General features: G+C 41.6%; 1 protein-coding gene across 1 annotated transcript in view; it reads left to right on the top strand.

The window, feature by feature from the left end:
- Nucleotides 1–23,262, top strand: part of RECK (reversion-inducing-cysteine-rich protein with kazal motifs) — a gene marked incomplete at its 3' end in the record, with an annotated part of 28,547 nt that extends 5,285 nt beyond the window's left edge. Inside the window, exons 5-18 of the mRNA XM_009868916.1 lie at nt 1,768–1,853; nt 3,072–3,119; nt 9,753–9,786; nt 10,472–10,669; nt 11,022–11,289; nt 12,312–12,491; nt 13,432–13,644; nt 14,562–14,698; nt 15,161–15,301; nt 16,713–16,901; nt 18,519–18,641; nt 19,018–19,189; nt 20,551–20,743; nt 23,052–23,262. Coding sequence (XP_009867218.1) covers nt 1,768–1,853; nt 3,072–3,119; nt 9,753–9,786; nt 10,472–10,669; nt 11,022–11,289; nt 12,312–12,491; nt 13,432–13,644; nt 14,562–14,698; nt 15,161–15,301; nt 16,713–16,901; nt 18,519–18,641; nt 19,018–19,189; nt 20,551–20,743; nt 23,052–23,262 — 2,193 coding nt within the window. The remainder of the gene's footprint in view (nt 1–1,767; nt 1,854–3,071; nt 3,120–9,752; nt 9,787–10,471; nt 10,670–11,021; nt 11,290–12,311; nt 12,492–13,431; nt 13,645–14,561; nt 14,699–15,160; nt 15,302–16,712; nt 16,902–18,518; nt 18,642–19,017; nt 19,190–20,550; nt 20,744–23,051) is intronic.
- Between the last annotated feature and the right edge of the window lie 215 nt (nt 23,263–23,477).

Below are 23,477 nucleotides of genomic sequence, written 5' to 3'. Positions count from 1 at the left end.
AATACCCCAGGGAGAGGGCCGCTTGCCAAGAAAACACTGGCTATGGCTGGAGCTTGTCAGCTTCTTCCTTTGGTACATGGTTGTAGCTCGCTTCATTCTTTTTGTTTAGTTCCAGTAGAAGTCTGAAAACCCCGGGCTCTGTGTTACGCAAAATAGGGGTGCCTGATCCTTCAGGGGTGGGTCGCCGGTGGTGGCGTTGTCCCCGAGGCCGTTCAGCTCCATTTCTCACGAGTTTCTCCTGGATAGAGCTGGTTATTGCAACACAGATTGCTGGAAATCTTGGTTTTGTATTGCGTCTTTTCTATTTTTTAAGTTGCTTTTAGCTGCCAGTTTCAATCCTACTAACAAATGTTCTGCAGAGCGTTACTATTTTGACTGAAAGGAGTCTGTGTAGATCCCCACATAGGTAAGTTATGTGGAGATGCAAATGCGACGTTATTTTAGGCCAAAATAGAGCGTAGCGAGTCGTTGATTTGGCGAAATCGGTGCGTGCCCGACTTCCACGTAGATGTGCAGTTCCTTTGGGAATTGCTTTCAGACAACACATCAGATCCCAAGTTTTCGAGCACGGGGTGTGCACGCAGCAGCCGTCTCTTCGACGCTTTCCAAAAGATGCTCTGTCTCTGAAAAACTAATTCCCAACCCCAGTTACGGAGGTGGAAGGTGAAATGAACTTGGGTGTTTTAAGTTGCTGGGAAAAGATGTTAATTTAGCGAAAGATTTCCCTCCTCCTTTATAACTTTACTGTTAATGTGTTTTCTTAGTTTGCCCATCAGGATGTCTTGAAGGACTGATCCTGGTAAGACTTTTGGTGCCTCCTGTGTTCCTAAAGCCAGCAAAGAGTATTTTAAAGACAATTTTGTTCATGATAAATACCTACTGGTGATCGTTTGCCACTGATTGAAGTGATTTTTAAATAGTTTTTTTTTCTGTAGTATTTTCTTAGCACTTAAGCTCACTGACCTCACTCTCAGATCGTTCACTTCCCTCTTTTAAAGCTGAACATCCCACTTGAGTTTTCTGAATGGGCATTTCTACTAGGCTTAAGAGCATTTTTTTAAATAAAGTGGTTACTTCTTTCACTCCATACTTTTGGTTTCTACATAAAGGATATGGTTTGTCCATGTCCTAAAATACCGCTTGGTTTTTAAAATGCTCGTAAAAAAAAAAGTGGTTCCTTTGAGCTAGATAATTTCACTCCCTGGCCTGAGAAGAAAACGGCAACAAATTTTCCGCAGGTGATGGGCAGCTGCGTGGGTTAAACCTTTCCTTTGATTAATTCCACCTTTAAATTTCTGTGAGAGATAGATACAGGAATCCTTTTATTTGCTTTCTGATGTCTGGATAGAAAAACACGCTATTGAAACCGAGAAGAGGATGTGGTTGTAGGAGATAATTTTCTTGAGGGTTTTCTTTCTGCTGGTTTCTGTTGGCTTATAATATTGATAAATCAAATTATCAATCTGTGATACTTCCAGTGAACGTATAAAGTGGTTTGCATCAAGCACCTTTAAGCTCAGCCTGTAGAAGGTGCTTCAGAATTGCCAAGTTCAGCATTTATTAAGGCCCAGACTTGCTCTTTCCTTGCTTCAAGCTGGTTTGGAATGACTTCACGAATGGCAATAACAACGTCATCTGTCAACAGGCTTGTTGAGTGAGGATGGGATTGTCGGATTTGAAAAATAACTGACTCGTGGGGAGGGAAGGGGAAGTGGTGCCGTGGTTTCTCTTCCCACTGGAATAAGTGCTGTCATCTTCTTTCCCAAGGAGTGTTGAAGAAGTCCGACGGGTGGGTCGGGTTAGGTTGCTGCGAGCTGGCTATTGCTGTGGAGTGTCGGCAGGCGTGCAAGCAGGTAAGGCCTCCTCGGCCTCTGTCTCTGGTTAAGGCCAGGTGTCGCCGTGTTGAATTCATTTACGTTCAGGAACTTCAGGCTCAATGCGTATTTTTTTTGAGTCAAAACTGAACCCTTGCGTAAACTCTTTTTTAAATCGCAAATTATGACTAGGTGCTTCACAGGCAGTGCTACTGGTGATAAACGCTGGCAACCGAGTTCTGAAAAACAAAAAAAATAATTTTACTTTTTTGCCAAAAATTCACTTTAAAAGTTCGAATCTACTGAGATGAAAATCTTGACGTTGAAAGCAGGCGGTGTAACAATTTCAAGTGACAATTTAAAGCATAATACATCAGTTGAGCAAGGATCTTTTTATTAAAAATCCATCTTCAACGTCACAGAACTTATAATTATTTAGTATCAACCTTGTAACGCTGTTCTGTGCTTAAGATTCCCTGTAGGAAATTGTGTGTTACCTGTGTAAACTTAATCTTGGCCCAGGAGCCTACTGCAAACTGTTGTCATTAAAAAAAAAAAAAAAAAAAAAAGAAAAACAGCCATGCTGCCTTCCCCTAAAACCACGTAGTTGAAAGTATTTTTGATATTTCAGATTTGAGAGTGTTTTGGGGGCAGTTGGAAGGTGTTACAATAGGTCCAAGGTCAGACCTCACTCTGGTATTTTAACTTACTGAAGGGGGCCGTAACTGATGTCAGTATTAATAATAATTTTGAGAACCTGACAGATAAAAAAGAGCTAGAGGTACTCTGTGGAAGAAAAACCCATCTGCAGTTTGAAGGGAGAGTTTCTGCGACCCAGCTTGACAGCAGGAGCTGTAGGACTGTGCGTACAAAAGGGAGAGATTTTTATGCTCAAGTTCTTTCATTCCCTAAACGTTTGCTGTAGTCTGCTCTTCCTGGCAAACCCTCCGTGAAAACAAGGTTGCTTTGGGTGCCTTCGTGATCAGCCAAGTTGGTGCAGAAATATGAATGTTTGGGGTTTAATGAAATGTAGAATTCAGTGTCGTAGTTTCTGGTTTTTTGCTTTTAAGAAAGAATAATAAAAAAAAAGCCGTAGCTTTATGTGGATTCTTTAAGCTCGTGACAAGAAACATTTAAATAGATGACGAAACCATGGTTTGATAACTGATCAGTTACTATAAAGGTAAACTTGTCATTAACTTACAATGTGACTTCATTACTCTCTAGTACAAACAGAGAAATTTATCTGTCTTCCAGGCTTCTGCAAAGAACGATGTTTTAAAGGTCTGCAGGAAGGAATACGAGGTATGTGTATACGTGTCTGCATTTATCTTAATAAAAATCAGCTGCTTCCTAAATTCTCTAAAAAGTATCCTGTAGGTGAAAGCAAGTCCAGTTGCCTTATAGTCATATTTCTGGCTATACTCCTTTTCACCCAAGCGTAAATTACCTCTCTGCCGTTTTTGTAGAAGTAGTATCGTTTTCTGTAAAAAGGTCTAGCTTTTTTTTTTGGACTTGCATGTATCTTACTGTGAATGAAGACGATGCAACTTTCAAAATAGAGACAAGGATTCCAAAACAATGTGTTTTGTAGGAGTTCTGATGAAAGTCAGCATTTGTTGCAAGCGTTCATTCCATCAGAAACATTTCAGCTTCTGCAGTGGGCAAGTCAGCTTAAAAGTCACCTAAAGGACTAATAAACCCAGGAAAGAATAACCTTTTAAGTATTATCCTGTCCTAATGGTAAACAATCTCAAAGGAATAATTTTTGGTAACATCAGTGAAACTGTTCATTCTTGCAATTATTTTTACTGCTCAGCTCCTAATCATCAGGATGTTTGCAGAAATCTGCCTTTACCTATATTCTTTTTAACAAGAGTTTGTAGAAATTCTGTTCTGCTGGGAGTTCTTTCAGTCTGTTTCCTAATTAAAGTCAAATTCCTCCTTCCCCCGTCATCTCATTTCCTCCTGCCCTGAATTAGGCAGTCCTGCATAAATTCTGCTCCGTTCAGGATATCACACAATTCTCTGTTCTCTTGATTTGGGCAGAAGTGTAGCAGCTTTCCTGTTTTTCCAGGAAATATTAAGTTCCTTTTTTTTTTTTCTTTCCCATTTAGTCCTTTTATCTAAACAACCAAGAGAGTATTTTCCTCGATTCGTCACTGTCGAGGTTACCAGAGCTTATTCTCTTAAAAATGAAGTTTTCATTTTAATGAGTTCTGTCTCCTCTCGTGCTGTGATATGCTGTACTGTCGACACCTGTAAGCTCCTCCTCTGTTACGCTGCTCTGTTTCCTTCTTTTTTTTCCTGGATTTCTGCCTTGCTGTACGAGGTTGGCCAATATGGGTTGAAGGAGAACGGGAGAGGAAAGGTAAGAGATTAAAGAACGACCGCACAACGGTGATAGTCATCTTACTGACTTTGCCCAGTTCTTTTTCCAGTTTTTGTCTGGGATTTTGGAAGGTGGGTCCCTCGCTCTTGTTCAAGAGTGATCTCGCGGTTACTGAGCAGAAAACCTGGACTCCTGCTGTCTGTGCAGCACTAAAGGAGGGGCAGAAAAATAACGGAATCAGTTTTCTGGTTGGTGAAGAAACAGAGAATGCGGTAGATACAGACGTTGTGTTGGGGACAGAAGTTAAGTATCTGACGTGGTAGATCTTCAGTTATTACAGAATTTTGTATGACAGTGAGTTTGCCTGTGCTGTCTGAGTTTCCAGAAAAATAGTATTTACCACGCTCTCAAGAGAGCCGTTGGTTACGTAAAGTTCAGGAAAGTTTTGCCTAAGGTAGGGAGCTCCCAAAGATAATACTGGAGGGAACCCATAATTTTTCACACCCTGGTCATTCTTTCTCCTGTTTGAAAAAGGAAAAAAAGATATATAAAAGTTAATTTTTCTTGGTGCCTTGGGGGTGTGTCCTGCTGCCTGTACAGTGTGTTAAGTATTCCGCGCCTGTCAGCAGTACCGTACTCTGCACGCAGTTGGGGTGGCCGGGGAATGAAATCGGGCAACTGGGAAACGAGCGTCTGGCTAAAACGGAAAGAGGGGCTAAAAGAAACAGCCCGTGAATCACACAAACGAAATGTTATACGTCCCTGTGTTTAAGCATTCATACCTCATTCTCTAAAAATGAGAATCCAGTTGGAGAGTTAGTTCACAGTGTAGGTCGTAGTGCTTGTTCGGCAGCTCTCACGTCTGTTATTGAGTCTGTGAGTACCTGATGTGCAAGTAAAAACGAGCTGAATTAAGAATATAAAACTATAATTCCCTTTCTGCAAACGCTCTCGCAGCGTACCAGCTTTCACGGCTTGCTGGTATGCTCACGGAAAGGTTTTCTGAAGCTTCTTGACTGTGCGTAGTACTTTTCCGTAATACGTTGAGCTGAGGGAAGCAACTTTATGTGTTGCCCTTGGGCTTCCCACTGAGTGAGTGAGCGTGAAGAGTGAGGTAAGTCTTCAGGGAAGAGGGTACAGGGCTCAAAGCAGTGGGGAAAAAAAAATAAAAAATGCTGAGCAGGTGTCTCAGACTTTGAAGTTGTGAGGTTTTTATACAGCAGTGATTAATTGAAGATGCTTTTTCAGCTGATTGCATGTTTCTGGATTAATTTTAGTGTAAATATTTTTGAAGCTCTAATGTGCTTCTAATTTGGAGATTGTACACATTTTAGAAATGTGTAAAACTTCTATTTTCAAGTAGCATTGCATACAGAAATTATATTAAAAAAAATAACAACGCTACTCGTTGAGTATTTTTGAGTGTTCCTGAAATGTACTTTATTTGCCTTCTTTGGAAGGATTATTCTGGAAGTCCTTTTTCCCATCTTCTGCCTCTAAGATACTCATTGTTATCATCTTCATTTTTTCTCTGGTTCTGTGTGTCTCAACTCTTTTATCTTTCACTACTTCTTCCAGCTTTCTGCTATCCTGTTCATCTTCCTCTAAAAAGAAGGTAGGTAATACTCAAAGGAAGAAGAAAAAAAAAAAGTGGAGACAATGGATTGTGTGTAGAATTTCCTGATTTTCCTATTTTTAAAAGTTTCTGTGTGAAGTCGAGTTTCATTTTTTTGAAAACGCTGCATGGGATGCCCGATCAGAGGAGTAACTGAAAATAGTTTATAAAGTTTGAAATAAGCTCTCAAGGTTTTGTGGCTGTATTTAGTGTTATTGCCTTTTTTCTGTGTGTGGGAAGGGTAACGCTAAAATTTCCTTTAGCTTGTAACTCTGTCGTCTCGACGCTGCGCACTGTGAGTCCATCTCTCTGCACGTCAAGAACTTCAGTTCTTATTTCACGTGTACCAGATAAGATACTTAAACTTCATTAGTTAATTGACGTTACGAGAGCTTTGCTGCAGCTGAGCACGCGAGATGAAACTGCAAGTGTTGCCGGTTTATTTAAGCTTCTGCTCTTAAAACTATTTTCTACACGCAGTAAGTCCACATGCCTGGACTGTTGAAGGTATTTTTGCTCTCACAGATCTGAGTGCTGTTTGGCTTCATCCGACTTGGTTTTCTTGCGGTTTTGAAATACGGAAACTTCAAAATGCAGCGCCTGCAGTTGGGATTCAGAAAAGTGTCCGCTGTGCTACAGCATCGGCTTGTTTTATCTTCCAGGGTCGTATGATCCTGCTTTACGCTGAGGTTTTAGCACCTGCCGTCAGCATTTTTTAGCTCTTGTGTGTAAGGACTGCTCAGAGCCAAGAGCTTATAACTGAAGATGTTGCTTAGGACTTTGTTTAGACAAAGGTTCCAAAACAGTTTTAATGAATTCCTAAGGCTGCGTGTGGCCTCTGCAAGTGCTACTTAGCCAGTCCGGGATGGACTCTGACCGTGTACTACATGTTGAAACTAGTATTAATGTCACCTTACCTGCTGGTGGGGCCTGTCTCTGTTCTCTGCTGTTCGAAGAAGGCTGATAGAACGCTCGATGACCTTGCTGAATTTTTAGTTCCAGTGATTTTGTTCTGACTGTGCAAGCGTTCTCGCTTCTCTGCGGGTTTACGTAATTCAGGAAAGGCTTGGCCTGAGTTGTTCGTTACTGCAGGTTTCTAAAGGTCTTAACAGACGTGCGTCGTCGTTTGAAACTTCAGCTGACTCCGCTAAACCTTCCTCTGTTACCTTCTGGCTTCATCTTCTGGTGATGAATTTAAAAATTGTTCAGTCGAGATTAACAGGACTTTCATTGCTGTTCTCATCAAGTGCTTTGTTTTCCTGGTGTATTTGTTAACCATAGGTGATACTTCTAAATTAAGATGACCTTAATTGGATCGGATCTGTATTCAAATATTTAACATGGTTTGGTTGTCCAAGACAACAGCACTAAACCTAGTTTCTTGGCAGAGTTAGCAGAATACAGATGCCATGATTATTTTTAGGGAGGAAAATGACTTTGGGTTTTTATCAAAATACTCTTAATTTCTGGTGCGAAAGAGCAGCTTTGCTGTCTCTTTCCATTCAGCACAGAAGCAGCTGTTTACTAAAAAATACGCTTTTAACAGGAAAGCCTAGCTTGAGGTGCGGGAGACTCCTCACTTTAGCGAAACCTTCTGCCCTGTTGGTGTTGGCGTGCGTGCAGGTTGGAGTTTGAGCCGTTACCTGCAGCTGATGAGCTCCAAAAAGAGCGAAACCAGTTGGGTCCTGCAGTACTGGCTGAAATCTTTCTTTGAGGAGCTTCTGATGAGGCAGACTGGAAGGCGTTCTCTGCTGGGTCAGCTTTGGTTGCCTGTTTCAATTGCCCTGACACCAAAAGAGACGTTTCTGGAAGGCGTCCGTGGTTGTGCTGCCCATGCCCACCTGCAGCTCTCCCTTCCTTCTGCTTGTAGTCTCACTGCCTCTAATCACCAGGTTCAGCAACACGTGTGTTTTTTAAAAAAAGATGAGTCTGAAAGATGAGAGAAATGCACAAGTGAATCAAATTATTTTATTTGTTTTCTATAAATTCCACTATTGCCACCGTTGTTCACTTCATATTTTATTCACGAGGTGAAAATGGACTGTGCGTGTACTCCGCATTGCCTTTGTAGCCTCATTGTCCCAGATCTTGGTGCCTGACCTCCTTCTTTAAAGGGAACATCCTTTTCTGCTCTTTTGGCTTTTGTTCCGTTTTGTTTTTAACTTGCCCACATCTCTTTTATCTTTCTGTTTGTTTTCTCTGTCTTCTGCAAGGTCAGTAGCAAGTTCAGAGGGAAGCTTGAGTGGGCAGAAAAGCTGCCGATTCCTTACGGATGAGCGCTGCTTTACTAGAGATGGGCAGGAACCCCTGGTATAATGAAGTGATGGTTAGTAATTAAGATCAGACCCGGCTGGCTAATGGTGTTACCAGCTCTCTTTACAAGTGGGTGGTGTCACACCACTTTATTTGGATTTAGGATTCTCTAGAGTAGCTACACTGTCCAAAAGATTATTTTATTCTGTTCTGTTCTAACTCAATGTTATACCTGTTGATGTCACGGATTTAAGTTCCTAGGGGATGAGAAAAAGGAGTTTTCAGCCAGGTTACTGAGAAAAATCGGGTCACGAGAAGGTGGTGTAAAGGTACACGAGCCTGTACAACTGGGATCAGGGAGGGAAGAGTTGAAAACGAGGTGGAAAAGAAAAGTAAGACCACCTTGTGAGCTTTGTCACAGCGATTGGGCAGCCGGCGGAGCACTAGTTTCCAAGGAGAGAAAGAAGATGATTTATTTTCTGGTTAGGGCACCCTGCCTGTATAAAATGGGAGTGTAAAATCACTGCAAGAAGATAATTCTGTCTCAACTTGGAGGAGGAATGTTGGTAGGCACCGGTAATTTCCTCAGCGTTCTTCTCCGGTTTGTGTGTAGCTACAAACCACAATCCGTGCTCGCAGAGCCAGTGACACCATTACCCCTGGACTGATTTTAATAACTTTTTTTGACTAGTGTTCAACTTCTAAATACCAGGACCGTTTTTAGCTGATTTCATAGCAGCATTACACCCCAATTCTAAATATTGTTAGTACTTGGGCAGCGTGGCCACGTACTTGGGCATAGCCATGACAGACCAGACCAGTGTAAATCTCTTCATGCACGTGGGCCGGTGACTCTGTCTACGTGTTCCCTCCTCCGGGTCGCACGGATGGAAGGGTGCAAGGATTTGCTTTGTGGGTAGTAAAGCCGCGCAAAGGGAATCTTGAAAACGCGCTGCTGAGACAAGGAACGCTGCTGCAGGGATCTCAGAGGGGTTATGCAGGATCTGGGCTCGCGGGAGGAAAAGATCTAAAAGTCGGTAGAGAAAACTAGAAGATTGAAATCCAAGTGTCTGGCTTGTTACTTGGTGAGGGGTTGGGTGTTGTGTGGAAGGCAGACTTCCGAATTTGCGTGCAACCTGTTCTCAGCAGAAATGGGCTTTTATTCACGGTCCCTAAAATTATAAATAGCTGGTGGTCCTCCAAAAACCAACTTGCGTTTTCAAGTTAGGCACACATTTATGCTCTTCAGGCACACATTTATGCTCTTTAGGCACACGTTTGTGCTCTTTAGGCACACGTTTGTTCTCTTTAGGCACACGTTTATGCTCTTTAGGCACACGTTTGTGCTCTTCAGGCACACGTTTATGCTCTTTAGGCACACATTTATTCTCTTAGGGTCCCTATTTCAGTGCCACATCCTCTGAGGTTTGCCCGGGGTTTCAGTAAGTTTCGGACTATTCTAGCCTGCTCTTTTTAAGTTAGTCCAGGAAAGTCGTCCTGTTTACTTGCTCAGATATTTATCTGTTTTATTATGAGTGCACACAAAACTCAGGTGACCCCTGATCTTTTAATTTCCTACTTTCGCTGGGTTTGTATAGTGTTTTTGTTTTAATCCAACTTAATTGGAAGAACTAACGACAGAGCTAGATTTGTTAGCTCATCACAGGAAATGACTGGACGTTTAAATATTCCTTTGGAAGATTTCTGACTTGTAATGCTATTTTTGTTTCGATTTCAGAATGCTCTCTTTAGTTGTATTAACCGAAATGAAAGTAAGTATGTAATGAATAGTTTGTCTTTTTGTTGTTGTTTTTCATTTATATCATTCTGTCCTTTTTTAAATTTTTCTCTAAAAGGTAGAAAATTGCTGTCCTGTCCTGGGTTAGTGGCCAGCCCAGCCCTAACCCTCGACATGTGTATATACACAAATCCCATGAGTTGAGTTCCATAGAAGGAAATTTTCTTGCTCAAGTGATAAGTGTTCATCTCATTTCTATCAGTTTTTAATTTGTGTATTTGTAGTTGCTTTTTCTGCTCTGTGTCGATGACTGCTTAGAAGGTCTTTTTTTTCCTTCTACTTTGTTCCTTTGCTGAGTGTTAAGTAACAAAACTAAACTTACGGGTTCTCCTGAACTGTATAATTAATAACGTATCAAAAATTGTTGGATCACCTTGCCAGTGAGTTTTAGGATTCTGCTCTCATATTTATTTGTTTACTATTAGTATTTGTCAATTAGACAAATTATATTCGACAAATGCAATTATAGGACAAGTCTAGTTACCTTAAACAAGGACCTGGCTTGCCAGTAGGGTTAGACTTGCCAGGTTCTTGAACTTAGAATTCCTTTCTTTTTTTTTTTAATTTTTGGAGTAATACCCTGAGTGTCAGAGATGCTCGTTTCTTCATTTCTCCGGGTAGAAACCCACAGATTTTCTGTTCTTTGGTTGTTTCCCCAGTGGGCTCGGTCTGTTGCAGTTACGCGGGTCATCACACCAACTGCCGGGAATATTGCCAAGCCATTTTCCGGACAGACTCTTCTCCTGGCCCTTCACAAATCAAAGCGGTTGAAAATTACTGCGCATCTATTAGCCCTCAGCTTATTCACTGTGTGAACAACTACACGCAGTCATATCCCATGAGGAATCCTACAGATAGTAAGTATAAAAAAAAGATAAAGCTTCTTTACCAGAAGTTACAGCGAGTGTTTGGAGATCGTATGAATTTTTTTGCATTAGATGTTATTGTATAAATTGTATTAATTGTAATTGTATGAATTTATACAATAAGTTTTGTAGGAGCGTTATTGATTTTTATTTATTTATTTTAACTCTACATTTTGGTGTTGGGCTTTTCCCAGAGTCGATTCTCGTTGTGTTTTAAAAAAACACAATGTTACTTGAGATTATTTGAGCCTTCTTATGGCACATTTTCTCCGAGTGCTACTACACCGTGCATCTTGCTTCTTGTTGTATGCCCAATCGTTCACTGTTTTGCATTTTTTAACAGGTTTGTACTGCTGTGATAGAGCAGAAGACTACGCGTGCCAGGCTGCCTGTAAAAGAATTCTCATGTCGATGAAAACAGAGCTGGAAATTGTCGACGGGCTGATCGAAGGCTGTAAGACGATGCCTCTCCCTCAGGACCCGCTCTGGCAATGTTTTCTGGAGAGTTCGAGATCTGTTCACCCGGGAGTCACGGTGCACCCTCCGCCCTCCACGGGCCTCGATGGAGCTAAGCTCCATTGCTGTTCTAAAGCCAACTCTTCCACGTGTAGGTCCGTATCTCGCTGCCCTCGGTTCTAGTTGTTAAAATGCTTCAGGTCTTGGTCTAAATTTTGCCACATACATCAGTTCTGTGAATTCTCACGGGTTTAGCTCATCAGATGGACGTCACGTTCTGTCCAATACTTGTAGAAAAAATCAAAAATATCAAAAAATCAAAAAATATGAGTCCATCTCAAAAATACTTGCTATATCAGAGAAGACTCTAAAAGAGGAATCACGCGTTTCTCACAGTTAGCAGTGGTGTATTATAGTGGACACACTCAGTTAATGAAACTTATACCTGAGTTGTGGTCGGAATAGCCAATACTGCAGCAGGTTCAAAACCTGTGTGGAGCTGGTACTTGAAGATACAGTTTAGTGGTCATGGTGGTGTTGGGTTAACGGTTGGACTCGATGATCTTGGAGGTCTTTTCCAACCTGAATGATTCTGTGATTCTAAGATGAAGAGGCCTTAACCAGATGCTAAAGAAAAGGGGACAGTGAACTGCACCAGCTCTCAGGTACCTGGTTGCCGCACGGTAAAACCCTGGTGGTGTTCATTACCAGGTGCTACCCAGGTTTTTGTCAATGGAAATAAGCTTCAGTCGTTTAATAACAGTGGAACTACCTAACATTTAAATAAAAAAGGTTTTTCAGCAAATAGTTGCAAGCTTGGAAGTAGCTGTGATGGGAGCATTTTTAGTTTAGAGTCGCTGTGTGTCCACTTTCAACTTAGGTCATTATTGCATTTTAAATGCATTCTCAAGCAAAACTGGAAACTTTCAACTTTCAACTTAGGTCATTATTGCATTTTAAATGCATTCTTAACCAAAACTGGAACCCGCAGTGGAGTGATTTGCTTTGAGCCCACTTGGACCCTCTTGCAGATCGCCTGGGCGCTAACACAGTGTTCTGCAGCGAGCGTGATCTGCAAAGCAACCGTAAGCTCTGCTGTACCTGACCAGCTGATACTCTCTTGATTTTATTTTATTCATCTGGTGGTTGGTTGTTTCTGTTTGTTTTTTTTTTCCAGAGAGCTCTGCACTAAACTTTATAGCACGAGCTGGGGCAATTCACAGAGCTGGCAAGAATTTGATCGCTTTTGTGAGTATAATGCAGTTGAAGTTTCCATGTTGACCTGTTTAGCAGATGTACGAGAACCTTGTCAGCTGGGCTGTAGAAATCTTACTTACTGCACTAATTTTAATAACAGGTAGGAGAGACACTGAACGTTTTATAAAGGAATTCCTGTGCTTTGATTTTAAAGAATAAAATGTTTTTCAGGCTTATTTTAAGATTGTGTGTAGCTGCCGTTCTGCAAATATTTTTTTTCAGATAATGTAAAAATAAATGACTTTTCTTTAGGATAAACTTTTGGAAATGTATTTAACCACAGACATAACAAAACTTACAAGAGTAAAAGCTAACCCATAAATTGTAAAATCTCATTGTGTGTTAGCAGCATATTCCTCTGTTTTACTGTATAGATGGGAAAGCCATGATTACTGCAATGTTGTGTATTGTAAATAACGTAAAAATGCTTGTTAAATTTACATGTTATTCTGTTTCAAAATTCTTTTTCTTGCAGAGATATTTCTGTGGGTTTTTTTTCCTCTGTAGGGTGAAACGTGTGCTTTAAGGGGTGTCTGAATTAGTAATTTCAAAGTTGCAAATTAAATAGTTGGAGTTTAAAAAAAAGATTTTAATTTTGTTAGAGATCTCTGGCTTTTCTTTGAAATAGTATATTGTGGCATGAGTGTTATGGGTAGTAGAATCAGCAGCCTGGGCAAATATAAATGATAAATCAGTTTGCATTAGTGATCTGCCAGGAAGCGTTCACATGGATATCTAAGTTGCTGTTGAGTCAACTTTCTGCAGGTAGATCAAATACCTCTTAATTTTTTTTAAGAGGCAGAGGTACCTCTTATTTGATCTAAGAGGTAGAAGGGGATTTCAGCCTTGAGTCTTGAAGAGCTTATCTCCCTTAAAGACAGAATTCAAATTGATTTTGATCTTATTTAACTGTGGAAGGGATTTTTTTTTCTTTTATAGCCCACAAAGCAAGCCACGTCAAGGTTGTAGAATTAATTGAAATGTGTGGTGTCATCTTTTCCTTGCCTGCACGCCGTATCGTAACGACTTCTTCTTTTAAGACCGACAGAACTTTTTAGGAGCTGCAACACTCAGTCAGACCAGGGAGCGATGAATGACATGAAGCTTTGGGAAAAAGGGAGTATTAAGATGCCATTTATAAATATCCCCGTGCTCGATATTAAAAAATGCCAACCCGAGATGTGGAAGGCAATCGCCTGCTCGCTGCAGATTAAACCTTGCCACAGCAAATCGAGAGGAAGTATTATCTGCAAGTAAGTGCTGGAGGGGGGGAGAAAAAACAGCTTAGAGGTTCTGCTGAGGATTTCAATGAGAACTAAAACACTTTTTATGTATGTAGGACTATTTATGTGAGGAGAACATGTCAAGGCAAACACAGAAGGACTTGAGCTTGCTTAAATGCAATTGCTTGAATCTCCATCGCTTTCAGTGGAAGATGCATGCCTGTTAATGAGTTGGTTGCATTTGGTTCTGTTTTAAAGTTGTTTTATTGTTGGGAGAGTGGGGGTTTTTTGGCTCTCCGGCATCTATAAAACCTTTCCTCTTTTTTTTGGTTTTGTTGCCTGCTGGTGATTTTCAGCTGACAAAAAGGTCTGGGGAAAAAAAAACCCCGAAGGTTAGTTTTGTAAAAAATTAAAGTTTTGAAAGTTGGTGATTAGGTAGAAGAGAGATCAGTTAATAACACAGAGGGTGAGGGTGAGTTTGACTCATATGAGACGTAAGTAAATCAAGCCTCTGCATGTAAAATGTAGCGTATAGGTAGGGGTGTGTGTGTGTGTCTCTCTCTCTCTCTATATATATCCTCTTTTTTTTGGTTTTGTTGCCTGCTGGTGATTTTCAGCTGACAAAAAGGTCTGGGAAAAAAAAACCCCCGAAGGTTAGTTTTGTAAAAAATTAAAGTTTTGAAAGTTGGTGATTAGGTAGAAGAGAGATCAGTTAATAACACAAAGAGTGAGATAGAGTTCGACCTGTATGAGACATTAGTAAATCAAGCCCCTGCATGTAAAATGTAGCGTATAGGTAGGTGTGTGTGTGTCTATATATATATATATATATGGCAAAAGTGGAAGTTGTGGGTTCAGGGAAGGGAAGAATGTGGCATCATTCTCATGGAAGACCTTTTTTTCTTCAAGTAGCGTTCATGAAACCCTGTTTCTTTCTCTGTCTGAAGATCAGATTGCGTGGAAATCCTGAAGAAATGTGGAGATCATAATAAATTCCCCGAAGGCCACTCAGCTGAAAGTATTTGTGAGCTCTTATCTCCAACAGATGACTTGGAGAACTGTATCCCACTGGATACGTACCTGAGTAAGTACAGTTCTGCTCGTAAAATTTTGTCTTAGTTCTAGATTTCATTTAAATGTGTCTTTTTATGTTATTTTTCAGATCTGATTTGCCCTGTCACTACTTTGTATTGCATCTCTGTAGTATTTAGACCTTTTTAGGTCCCATTGATTGTAGGAATTCTTTTGACTCAACTGCTGCTGGTCATTGGCAGTTTGTGCTTTTGTCATACAGACAAAATTATTGGGCAAACAAGGCAGAAGAAATATATTTTGCTTGTGAAGAAGCATCTGGGTCGTTATTTCCATGTTTGGGGACTAAACTTTTAAAACAACTACCTTGTCGTGTCAAGCTTCTGCAACTGTAGTTAAAAAAATAAAAAATATATTTTTGACAATTCTGTGAAATAATTTTACTGAAGTGCCTTACTGAAAGAAAATTTAACCTCATTTAAATCAATACAGATGCTGTATATTTTGCTTTCAGGCCCAAGTTCTTTAGGTAACATTGTCGAAGATGTTACACATCCGTGTAATCCGAATCCGTGTGCGGCTAATCAGATCTGTGAAGTGAACAGAAAGGGATGTCAGTCTGGAGAACTGTGCCTTCCCTATTTGTGTGTGCCAGGTAAGGGCTCCGCGGCTTCTGTTTACCAGAGTTTTCCTGACAAACACGTGACTGACATTTCCCTTGTAAGCTTTGAAGTGACTTACTGATAGCCCAGAGAGCTCTTCCCACAAGTGTCTTGTGTTTTCCGGAGCTGTCGCCTGTCTCCTAGCTCTTTCCATTTCTCGACATGTTTCTGCTTTTACTGTCCAGTGAAGTGTAGCATCTCCGTTAGAAGATACGTTGCCTGTTGTGCTGCAGAGGAACGAGACGGCTGCCCGTGGTCTCTGAGCAGCCTGGCTGCTCTTTCAGATCCCCAGCGTGCTCGCGGGTTCCGCAGCCGCCGTGTATTTCCACGTGTCAGCAGCCAGGTCGGCGTTCTTTTCCTTACTGGTGAAATAAAGGGGCCTCCCGTCGTGCTTTGAAACAAATGACAGTCAGCCTGTCGGTCTCGGGGGCCACATTTTGAGAGCTCCGAGAATCTAATCCAAGGCAGGTGCCCTGGGATATGTATTTGCATCGGCAGCAACGCCGGGGTTGTATTAGAGTTCAAGAATGTGTCTTATGGGGAACTGTCCAAAAACCTTCTTCGTAGGCCAGGTCAGCTTCTCAAAATCTCTCCATGAGTCACTAGTTCCAATCAGAGCAAATTAATACCCACATTTGGTTTTTTAAGAGCTTCCCTGTTGCTGCTTAACTGGATTCAGTAGCGTTTGCCGCAGTTTTCCCCTCCTTTAGAGCAAAAGCTCACCCACAGCTTTTGAAGAGACGCTTTGCTTCCTCTGCCAGTTGGAAGGTGAATTCTGCGTTTGAATTTTGTCTTTCTGTTGGTTGGAAGTTTTGGGATCTTCACTGCAGTTCATCACCTCTAGGGTAATTTTGATCTACTCTTTCTTTTCATTATTTTTATCCTTGCAAATTTTAAAACCATTTTTCTTTTCAATTCTTTTTCATTTTTTTTAATCCAGTTTTCCTGCTTTTTCTCCCTTTCTCCACGCTTTGCTTCTACCTATGAGAGTCCTCCAGCATTCAAATAAAAAGTACAAGTAGGGAAGAAAAACACAAAGTATGTGAGAGAGGGGAAAAGACTGGGCTATGCTCGTAAGACTCTTTCATTCAGATTCTGTATCGGGGAGAGTGAAATGTCTGTGGTGTTTGTCATCACGTGTGTTTCGTGCTACTACAGAAAAGTAATAGTATGGAAAATGAAATTACTTCAGAACTGTTGGAATTACCCGTCTTTTTTTCTAAAGTGGCGTTTCTCCAGGTACTTCAGAAGCTTGTCGCAAGCAAAGTGTCTTTTATTTCTGCTACTCGTTGCCACTGTGAAATGAGTGAATTTGTCTAAAGAGCAAGGTTAAAGAGCAGCAGTTGCTTTTGGTAGTGCCGAAGTATTTACTAAACATGAGCTAAAATTTCTCCATGTCCTTAGGCTGCAAACTAGGAGAAGCCTCCGATTTTATCGTCCGCCAAGGTACGCTTATTCAGGTTCCATCCTCAGCTGGTGACGTTGGCTGTTATAAGATTTGTACCTGTGGACACAGCGGATTGCTGGAAAATTGCCTGGAAATGCGTTGTGTTGACCTCCAAAAATCATGCATTGTTGGAGGACAAAGAAAAAGTAAGTATTTAGAACAGTAATTATGTCTTTCTAGAGCACCCAACTCTTCCGTGATGAATTTGGAGGTACGGATGAAGACCCAGAGGCTCAGAAAATACAAAAGTTAATGTTCTCAGTACAGCATTTTTCAACCAAAAGGCGACTTGGCTTGCCTCACATCCCCTGTGTTTTACGGCGCTTGAGAGTCAGTGGCTGCTTTTGTGGCAGAAGAACTCGCTGGTGGGATTGAGGAGGGGAAAAAAGTTCCGGGAGGAACCAGCTCTGGGGAGGCGCGTGAGAAAGGGCAGAGGATTGAGTCCTCCTTTCCCTGCATGTTAATCCAGAATCTGTTCGGTGTCCCGAAATCAGCCTTGTAAAAAATGCTCTCAAACAGAAGCCCTGGCATAAATAAAGCAAGTCCAAGAAACCCAGTGAGTCCAAAAATGAGCCGCTTTTTTCACCGTGTAGTAAAAAAGAGTTATTTTCACATTAAGTAAATCTTAAGAAGCCAAGGCACTTGTTGACATTACATTTGTCACAAACACAATTTCCTGATTATGAACCAAACCTTGAAATCTTGGGCGAGTAGCTAAGTGGGATATTTCTTTCCTTGAAAAGAAAAGGGATCCGCTTGTTCACGGAAGCAGAATGCTGAAAACGCCTTAACCTTAGCGACACATTCGATGGGCAGTTACAGAAAGTATCCGGTGCTTTTAAAACACAGTCATTAGCAAACGTGTTATTTAAACGGTGACTGAAGCCTTTTATGGACCGTTCTGTCCAGAGAAACTTGCACTTTTTCAGATTATTGGTGAAGATATTCCCAAAAACGTGTGAAGTTTATTTTACACAGCATACAGCTGTCACTTGTTACGGTAACTGTAACAACAATATGTGTAGCTGGTAGGTATTCAGTAAGTGTTGTCCTTTTAAAATGAAAAAAAAAATTAAAAAAGGAAAATTAAAACAACCACCGCAAAACCAGACACTTCCTCTCTTGTACCAGCACTACTCACTAAGTGTGTGCTGTGATTAAGACTCCAGGTATTCTATAATAAAAGGATAAAAACTAACCACTTTCCAGATTCGTTAGATGGCGTCTTGAGAACAGGTAATTAAAAAGTGAAGGACGGCCACACGGACAGTTCACAAAACCAAACTGGAATTGCTCAGCTGGAGTAAAATTCCTGAAGTTGGCCAACTTGCTTTTGGAAAGAAATGAGCACCCCAGAGGAGTTGTGTGTTATGCGTGAGACTATGGCTGAAAACTTAGCGGCATCACGTAAAATTAATTTAGGAGAAGAAGGTATCTTCGTGAAAGGTCTGCCTTAAAAAAAAATTAAAAACCTACCTAGAATTTATGTACCTCTCCTAGTTTTTGAGTGTATTTCTTGATGGAAACCTGCCAGGGTTTGAATCTTGCTTCCTTGTTTAATCCACACGTGAGCAGGTTTTTAATGAATAGCAAAACTCAAAATCCAAACATGACAGAAATTTCAGTGGGAAAATCAAACGAGGGAAATGACAGGAACAATTAATAATGGAGATGTGGTATCTTTGTCATACATACGAGCATTTACTGTTCTGGTATATTTGCACTAACTGTGTTTGTGTTTACTTAATTTCCTTTCTTCTAAGGCCATGGAACGTCCTTTACTATAGATTGTAACGTCTGCTCGTGTTTCGCTGGGAACTTGATCTGTTCCACACGTCAGTGCCTGACGGAGCACAGTTCAGAAGACGAACGTCGCAAGTTTACAGGTAACTTTTTTGTATTTTTTAATTCATTTTAAGCAACCTGGCCTAGTGGGAGGTGTCCCTGCCCATGGCAGGGGGTTGGAACTAAAGGATTTTTACGTTCCCTTCCAACTGCCTGTGATTTTAAATTTCCAAAGTGTGGAAACCTTAGTTAGCTAGCGACTTAACTACTTACTGAGTTAGCTTCATGTTCTTAGAGCAAGGATTAGCTTCTAAATTCTTCCTAAATTACTTGATAATCTGTTATTAATATGTTCTTTTCTCTGTTTATTTTTCTGACGTCTGACCCACGCTTCAGGAAAAACACATACCTTTTTAAAAAAAAAATAAAAATTACAAATTCAAAATCAGCAATGAAAAATTCTGTCGTTCCTGCCAGGTTTGCCGTGTAACTGCGTGGATCAGTTCGTGCCGGTGTGCGGCCGGAACGGACGGACGTACCCGAGCGCCTGCATCGCTCGGTGCGTTGGGCTCCAGGACAACCAGTTTGAATTTGGATCGTGTGTTTCCAAGGATCCGTGTAACCCCAACCCTTGTAATAAAAATCAGAGGTAAAAGCAAGAATCTGTTGATAAGTTTTCTTTCTGCTGGTGAAGCACATTTTTTTTCATTTGAAGGGATTGGGTATTGCCGCAAACACTCTGTTTCTGGGATACTTCAGTAAAGAGACCTGAAGTCACTAAAAATAACTGTTCGAAGTAACTACTTTTAATTTGTTATATTAATGGACTGTAATACCTGCCAATTCCTGATTCCGTTTAGGTAGTGCTGTGGTGTTTAAATTCATTTTGCAGGTCTCAGCTTTAGCAATAGGAGAGAACGGGTGTGTACTTTCCAAAGAACCAAATTTTGCTGCGATGGCCGCAAATGTAATTTTCCTGCTTTGTTTCATACCTTCTTCTAGTCGTTTGAAACATGAAAGCCAGTCTTGCCTATTCAGTCCACGGGCCGTGCTTTTTTATCTCTAAAACAGGAAGATATCGATCACTCTGAAGCGCCCGAGGTTCTCTTAATTAGATTGACATGTTGTGAAAACTGCAAATGTACAACCTCTGTTTGTTCAATTGTCAGAAAAAGCAAAATCCGTGTAGGCAAACACATGAAACCAAAAATATGCTCTGTGCTACTGTCAGGAAAAAAAAAAAATCTGACTTTTCTTGTGGAAAGCAAAGTCTGTGGCTCATAACATCGGTCTCTGTCTTCAATTTTCTCAGCGTTGCACAACGCTGCCGTCTCCTTTGATTTTGTGCATTTTCCTGTTTTGGAAGAAAGCCGCCAAAAGAAGTTGCGTAACGCTCTGCTTTCATGAAAGCTGATTGTAGCTGCTTTTTTTTTTAGTTTGTTTTCCTGCACTTTTGATGCCTCGATGCAGAAAACTCTAGTTCTGTGACTCTAAAAGCCATTATGGCATTGCAAATCGGAATTTCAGAGCTGCGTTGTGGATATCTGCCTTTTTACCTTTTATCATTTTTATTCGGAAGCTTGAGCTATAGATAGTCATCCCCAGGACTGGATGGGATATAATATACTGAACTGACAAAACTAGAATCCAATTAGACATTTGTAATTGAAACCATATAATATTGTAGGTCTCATGTTTTTCATATTTTTTCTAGAACCGTGCGTTTACCAAATGAAGTTTGGCAGTGGGCAAGAAGTTTATCCTTTATTCCTTTTTCAAAAATCCATTGAAAAATACTTGGTAAAAAGTAAACTTTAGTGAAGAACGTAAGTTGTGTCACACACACGTGGTGCGAAGTGTTTTACCGCAGCTCAGCCGAACCACCGTTAGCTCTAAAGCACTGCACGAGATTGCACTGAAAATATTTTCCTGGAATATTTTGAGACTTGTGAAAAAAAAATAATAATAATTTCCTATGACATGATACGAAATTATTATTGCTTCCTGCAGGTGCATACCGAAGAAACAAGTTTGCCTGACTAGTTTTGGGAAGTTCGAATGCAGCCAGCACGAATGCGTGCCGAGGCAGTTCAATTGCGACCAGACGCGGGATCCTGTTTGCGACACGGACAACGTGGAATACAGCAACTTGTGTACTTTGTACCAGAAAGGGAAAAGCTTGGCGTACCGAGGGCCGTGCCAGGTAGGAAGTGGTTCTGGCAAGAAGTCGCACATCTTTGTTCTTTTATGTTCAGCTTCGCAATACTCTGGGTTGGTTTGTTTGGTGGGTTTTTTCGCAATATTCTGGGTTTTATAGCTTCCAAAATGTTTTTTTTGTTTAAAGTTAGGCTTTTAAAAATGCGGTTTTAACTAGCATAAAAAACCCACTCTCGCAAAAATGATACTCAGAATCTTCTCAAGTGTTTCTCTGCTTTAGTTAACAGTTGTCTCAAAAGTGACTACAGGCTTTAACACTTTCTGGGAGAGAAAACTCTGGTATTTATATTAAGTCTTCCTGTATTTTTCACTATTAAAGCACGCACTGAGGTACGTTTGCAGGAGTTGATGTCATCCCTTGGTTAGTTAAATGCTAGTTTTCACCTGTTTGAACTTGTTTTATATGAAAATCAACACCTGCTCATAGAAAGCTTCAGCATTTTGTGTGACTGTGCCCCAGGGTTACCAAGTTGACTGTTCAGGATCTGTTTATGCCCAAGTTTTGTTGGAGACTGGGCAGTCTGTAATATTTTCTTCAGTTAGTCTGGCTTGGATTAGTCTACATATTAATCGCACAGAAGGATTAGTATTTTCACCCTAGTGTTGGCCGTTTCTGGGGCTTTGCAAGAAAAGTTGGTGTTCCCAGAGTTACAGAATCACAGAATGTTAAGGGTTGAGACCTCTGGAGATCGAGTCCAACGCCCCTGCCAGAACAGGACCACAGAACCTAGGGCACATCACCCAGGAACGCGTCCAGGCGGGTTGGAAAGTCTCCAGAGCGGGAGACTCCACGCCCTCCCTGGGCAGCCTGGGCCAGGGCTCCGGCACCCGCACAGGGAAGGAGTTTCTCCTCCTGTTGAGGTGGAACTGTGTGTGCTCTAGCTTGAATCCGTTGCCCCTTGTCCTGTCACAGGACACAGGTGAAAAGAGGTTGTCCCTTCCTTCTTGACGCCCGGCCCCCATACATTTATACACATTAATTAGGTCCCCTTCAGGCTTCTCCTCTCCGGACTAAAAAGCCTGAGGTCTCTCAGCCTTTCCTCCTAAGGCAGCTGTTCCATCCCTGCATCATCCTCGTAGCCCTCCCTTGGACTCTCTCAAGTAAATCTCTGTCCTCTTGAACTGGGGAGCCCAGAACTGGGTGCCATGCTCTAGGTGAGGTCTCCCCAGGGCAGAGCAGAGGGGCAGGAGAACCTCCCCAGCCCTGCTGGACACACTTTTCTGGATGCCCCCCCGGCTCCCACTGGCCTCTTGGCCACAAGGGCACAAGGGAAGGGAAGGCTGCGAGACATGAAGCCATTTGGGATGTTCACGTTTATTTGTCCTCTCTGTGTTTTGTTGTCAGTTCAGGCGTGTTAACAGAGAAACGGTTTTAGAGGCTAGAAAATGATCGTGTAGCTGGGGGGATTTACTGGGGATATTATAGTAAAATACGTAGACCTAACAAGGAAGTCACGGAATGCGTTGCGTCAGTTCACAACACTTTGGACAAAAGCATTAGTCCGCCAGGAATCAGCAATTCCATTTGCTTCTGCCCGTGTTCAGAAGATTAATTTACTGGCATGTGACCTCCTCAGCGTGTTGGGTTAACATATGTGCACAGGCAGGATGGGAAGAAAGTATATTACCATTTTCTTTTTTTTTTTTTTTTTAAATGTGTCGGACTCAAATACGTTTTTCTGACAAAAAGGACACAGTAAATGTATTTTTATGGATGTAAAGGTCTCAACAATAAGTATATTTTTGGCAGAGGTGTCTAGGAATGGATTTCATTCTTCTGAAGTAAATGGGTACGTTGAGCTTCTCTATAAATAACGTGTTAGAAATCCACACAGAAGCACTAAAGTTTAAAAGCACAAAAACACCCGAGGTGAATGCATAGATTATCAATAAGTCATTAAAATGTTCAGAAATGCTGCACCTGCAAATATTTTATTGCTAATTTGATTTTATTAATTAAACTTTCTTAGGAAACAAAGTTACCATCTTGAATCCAATAAATTTAATAAATTCATCTAAATGACGAGGTTGTTTTATTTAAGCAGAACAGAAGTTGTTTGCCAAGACATGTCTCATTGCACCCGTGTTTCGAGCTCACGTTTTTCCGTCACCTTTAGTCCTTACTTTGCTTTTCCCACCCGTTCCTAAGCTGGCAGGTGACTTGTTGTGGACATTTGACAACAGTAGCAGCGACTCCCCGCTTCCTTTTGCTTTTCCTCACGTCCGGGCCCGCTCCCAAGTTTCCGCCGCGCGAATCCACCGCCCTTGGGGACAACTTCTTGTGCCTTTTGCAGCCTTTCTGCAAACCCGCAGAACCCGTGTGCGGCCACAACGGTGAGACCTACCGCAGCGTCTGCGCCGCCTACTCCGACCGCGTGGCCGTCGACTACCCTGGGCCCTGCCAAGCTGTCGGTGTCCTCTCCGACCACGGCTCGCACACGGAATGCGCCTTCGTCAAGTGTCCCCAGCTCTCGGCCGCCGGCTGCAAACCCGTGGTCGCACCAGGTAGGTGGTGAATTCCTCACTGGTACGAGGGGGTCTCCAGGCTCTGGGTGCATTCGGAGCAACTAGGTGCGTGTTCCGCACCACCTGTGAGACATCGAAGAGGAAGGATGAAGTAGAGATGTAGAAGACGGCTTAAGGAATCGTAAAATCATAGAATAGGTTGGGTTGGAAGGGACCTTGCCAGGTCCAACCTCCCTGCAGTGAGCAGGGGCATC

Source organism: Apaloderma vittatum, unplaced genomic scaffold (assembly GCF_000703405.1).
Source record: "Apaloderma vittatum isolate BGI_N311 unplaced genomic scaffold, ASM70340v1 scaffold29724, whole genome shotgun sequence".
NCBI lineage: Eukaryota > Metazoa > Chordata > Aves > Trogoniformes > Trogonidae > Apaloderma > Apaloderma vittatum.
This window is presented reverse-complemented; position numbering and strand designations above follow the sequence as displayed.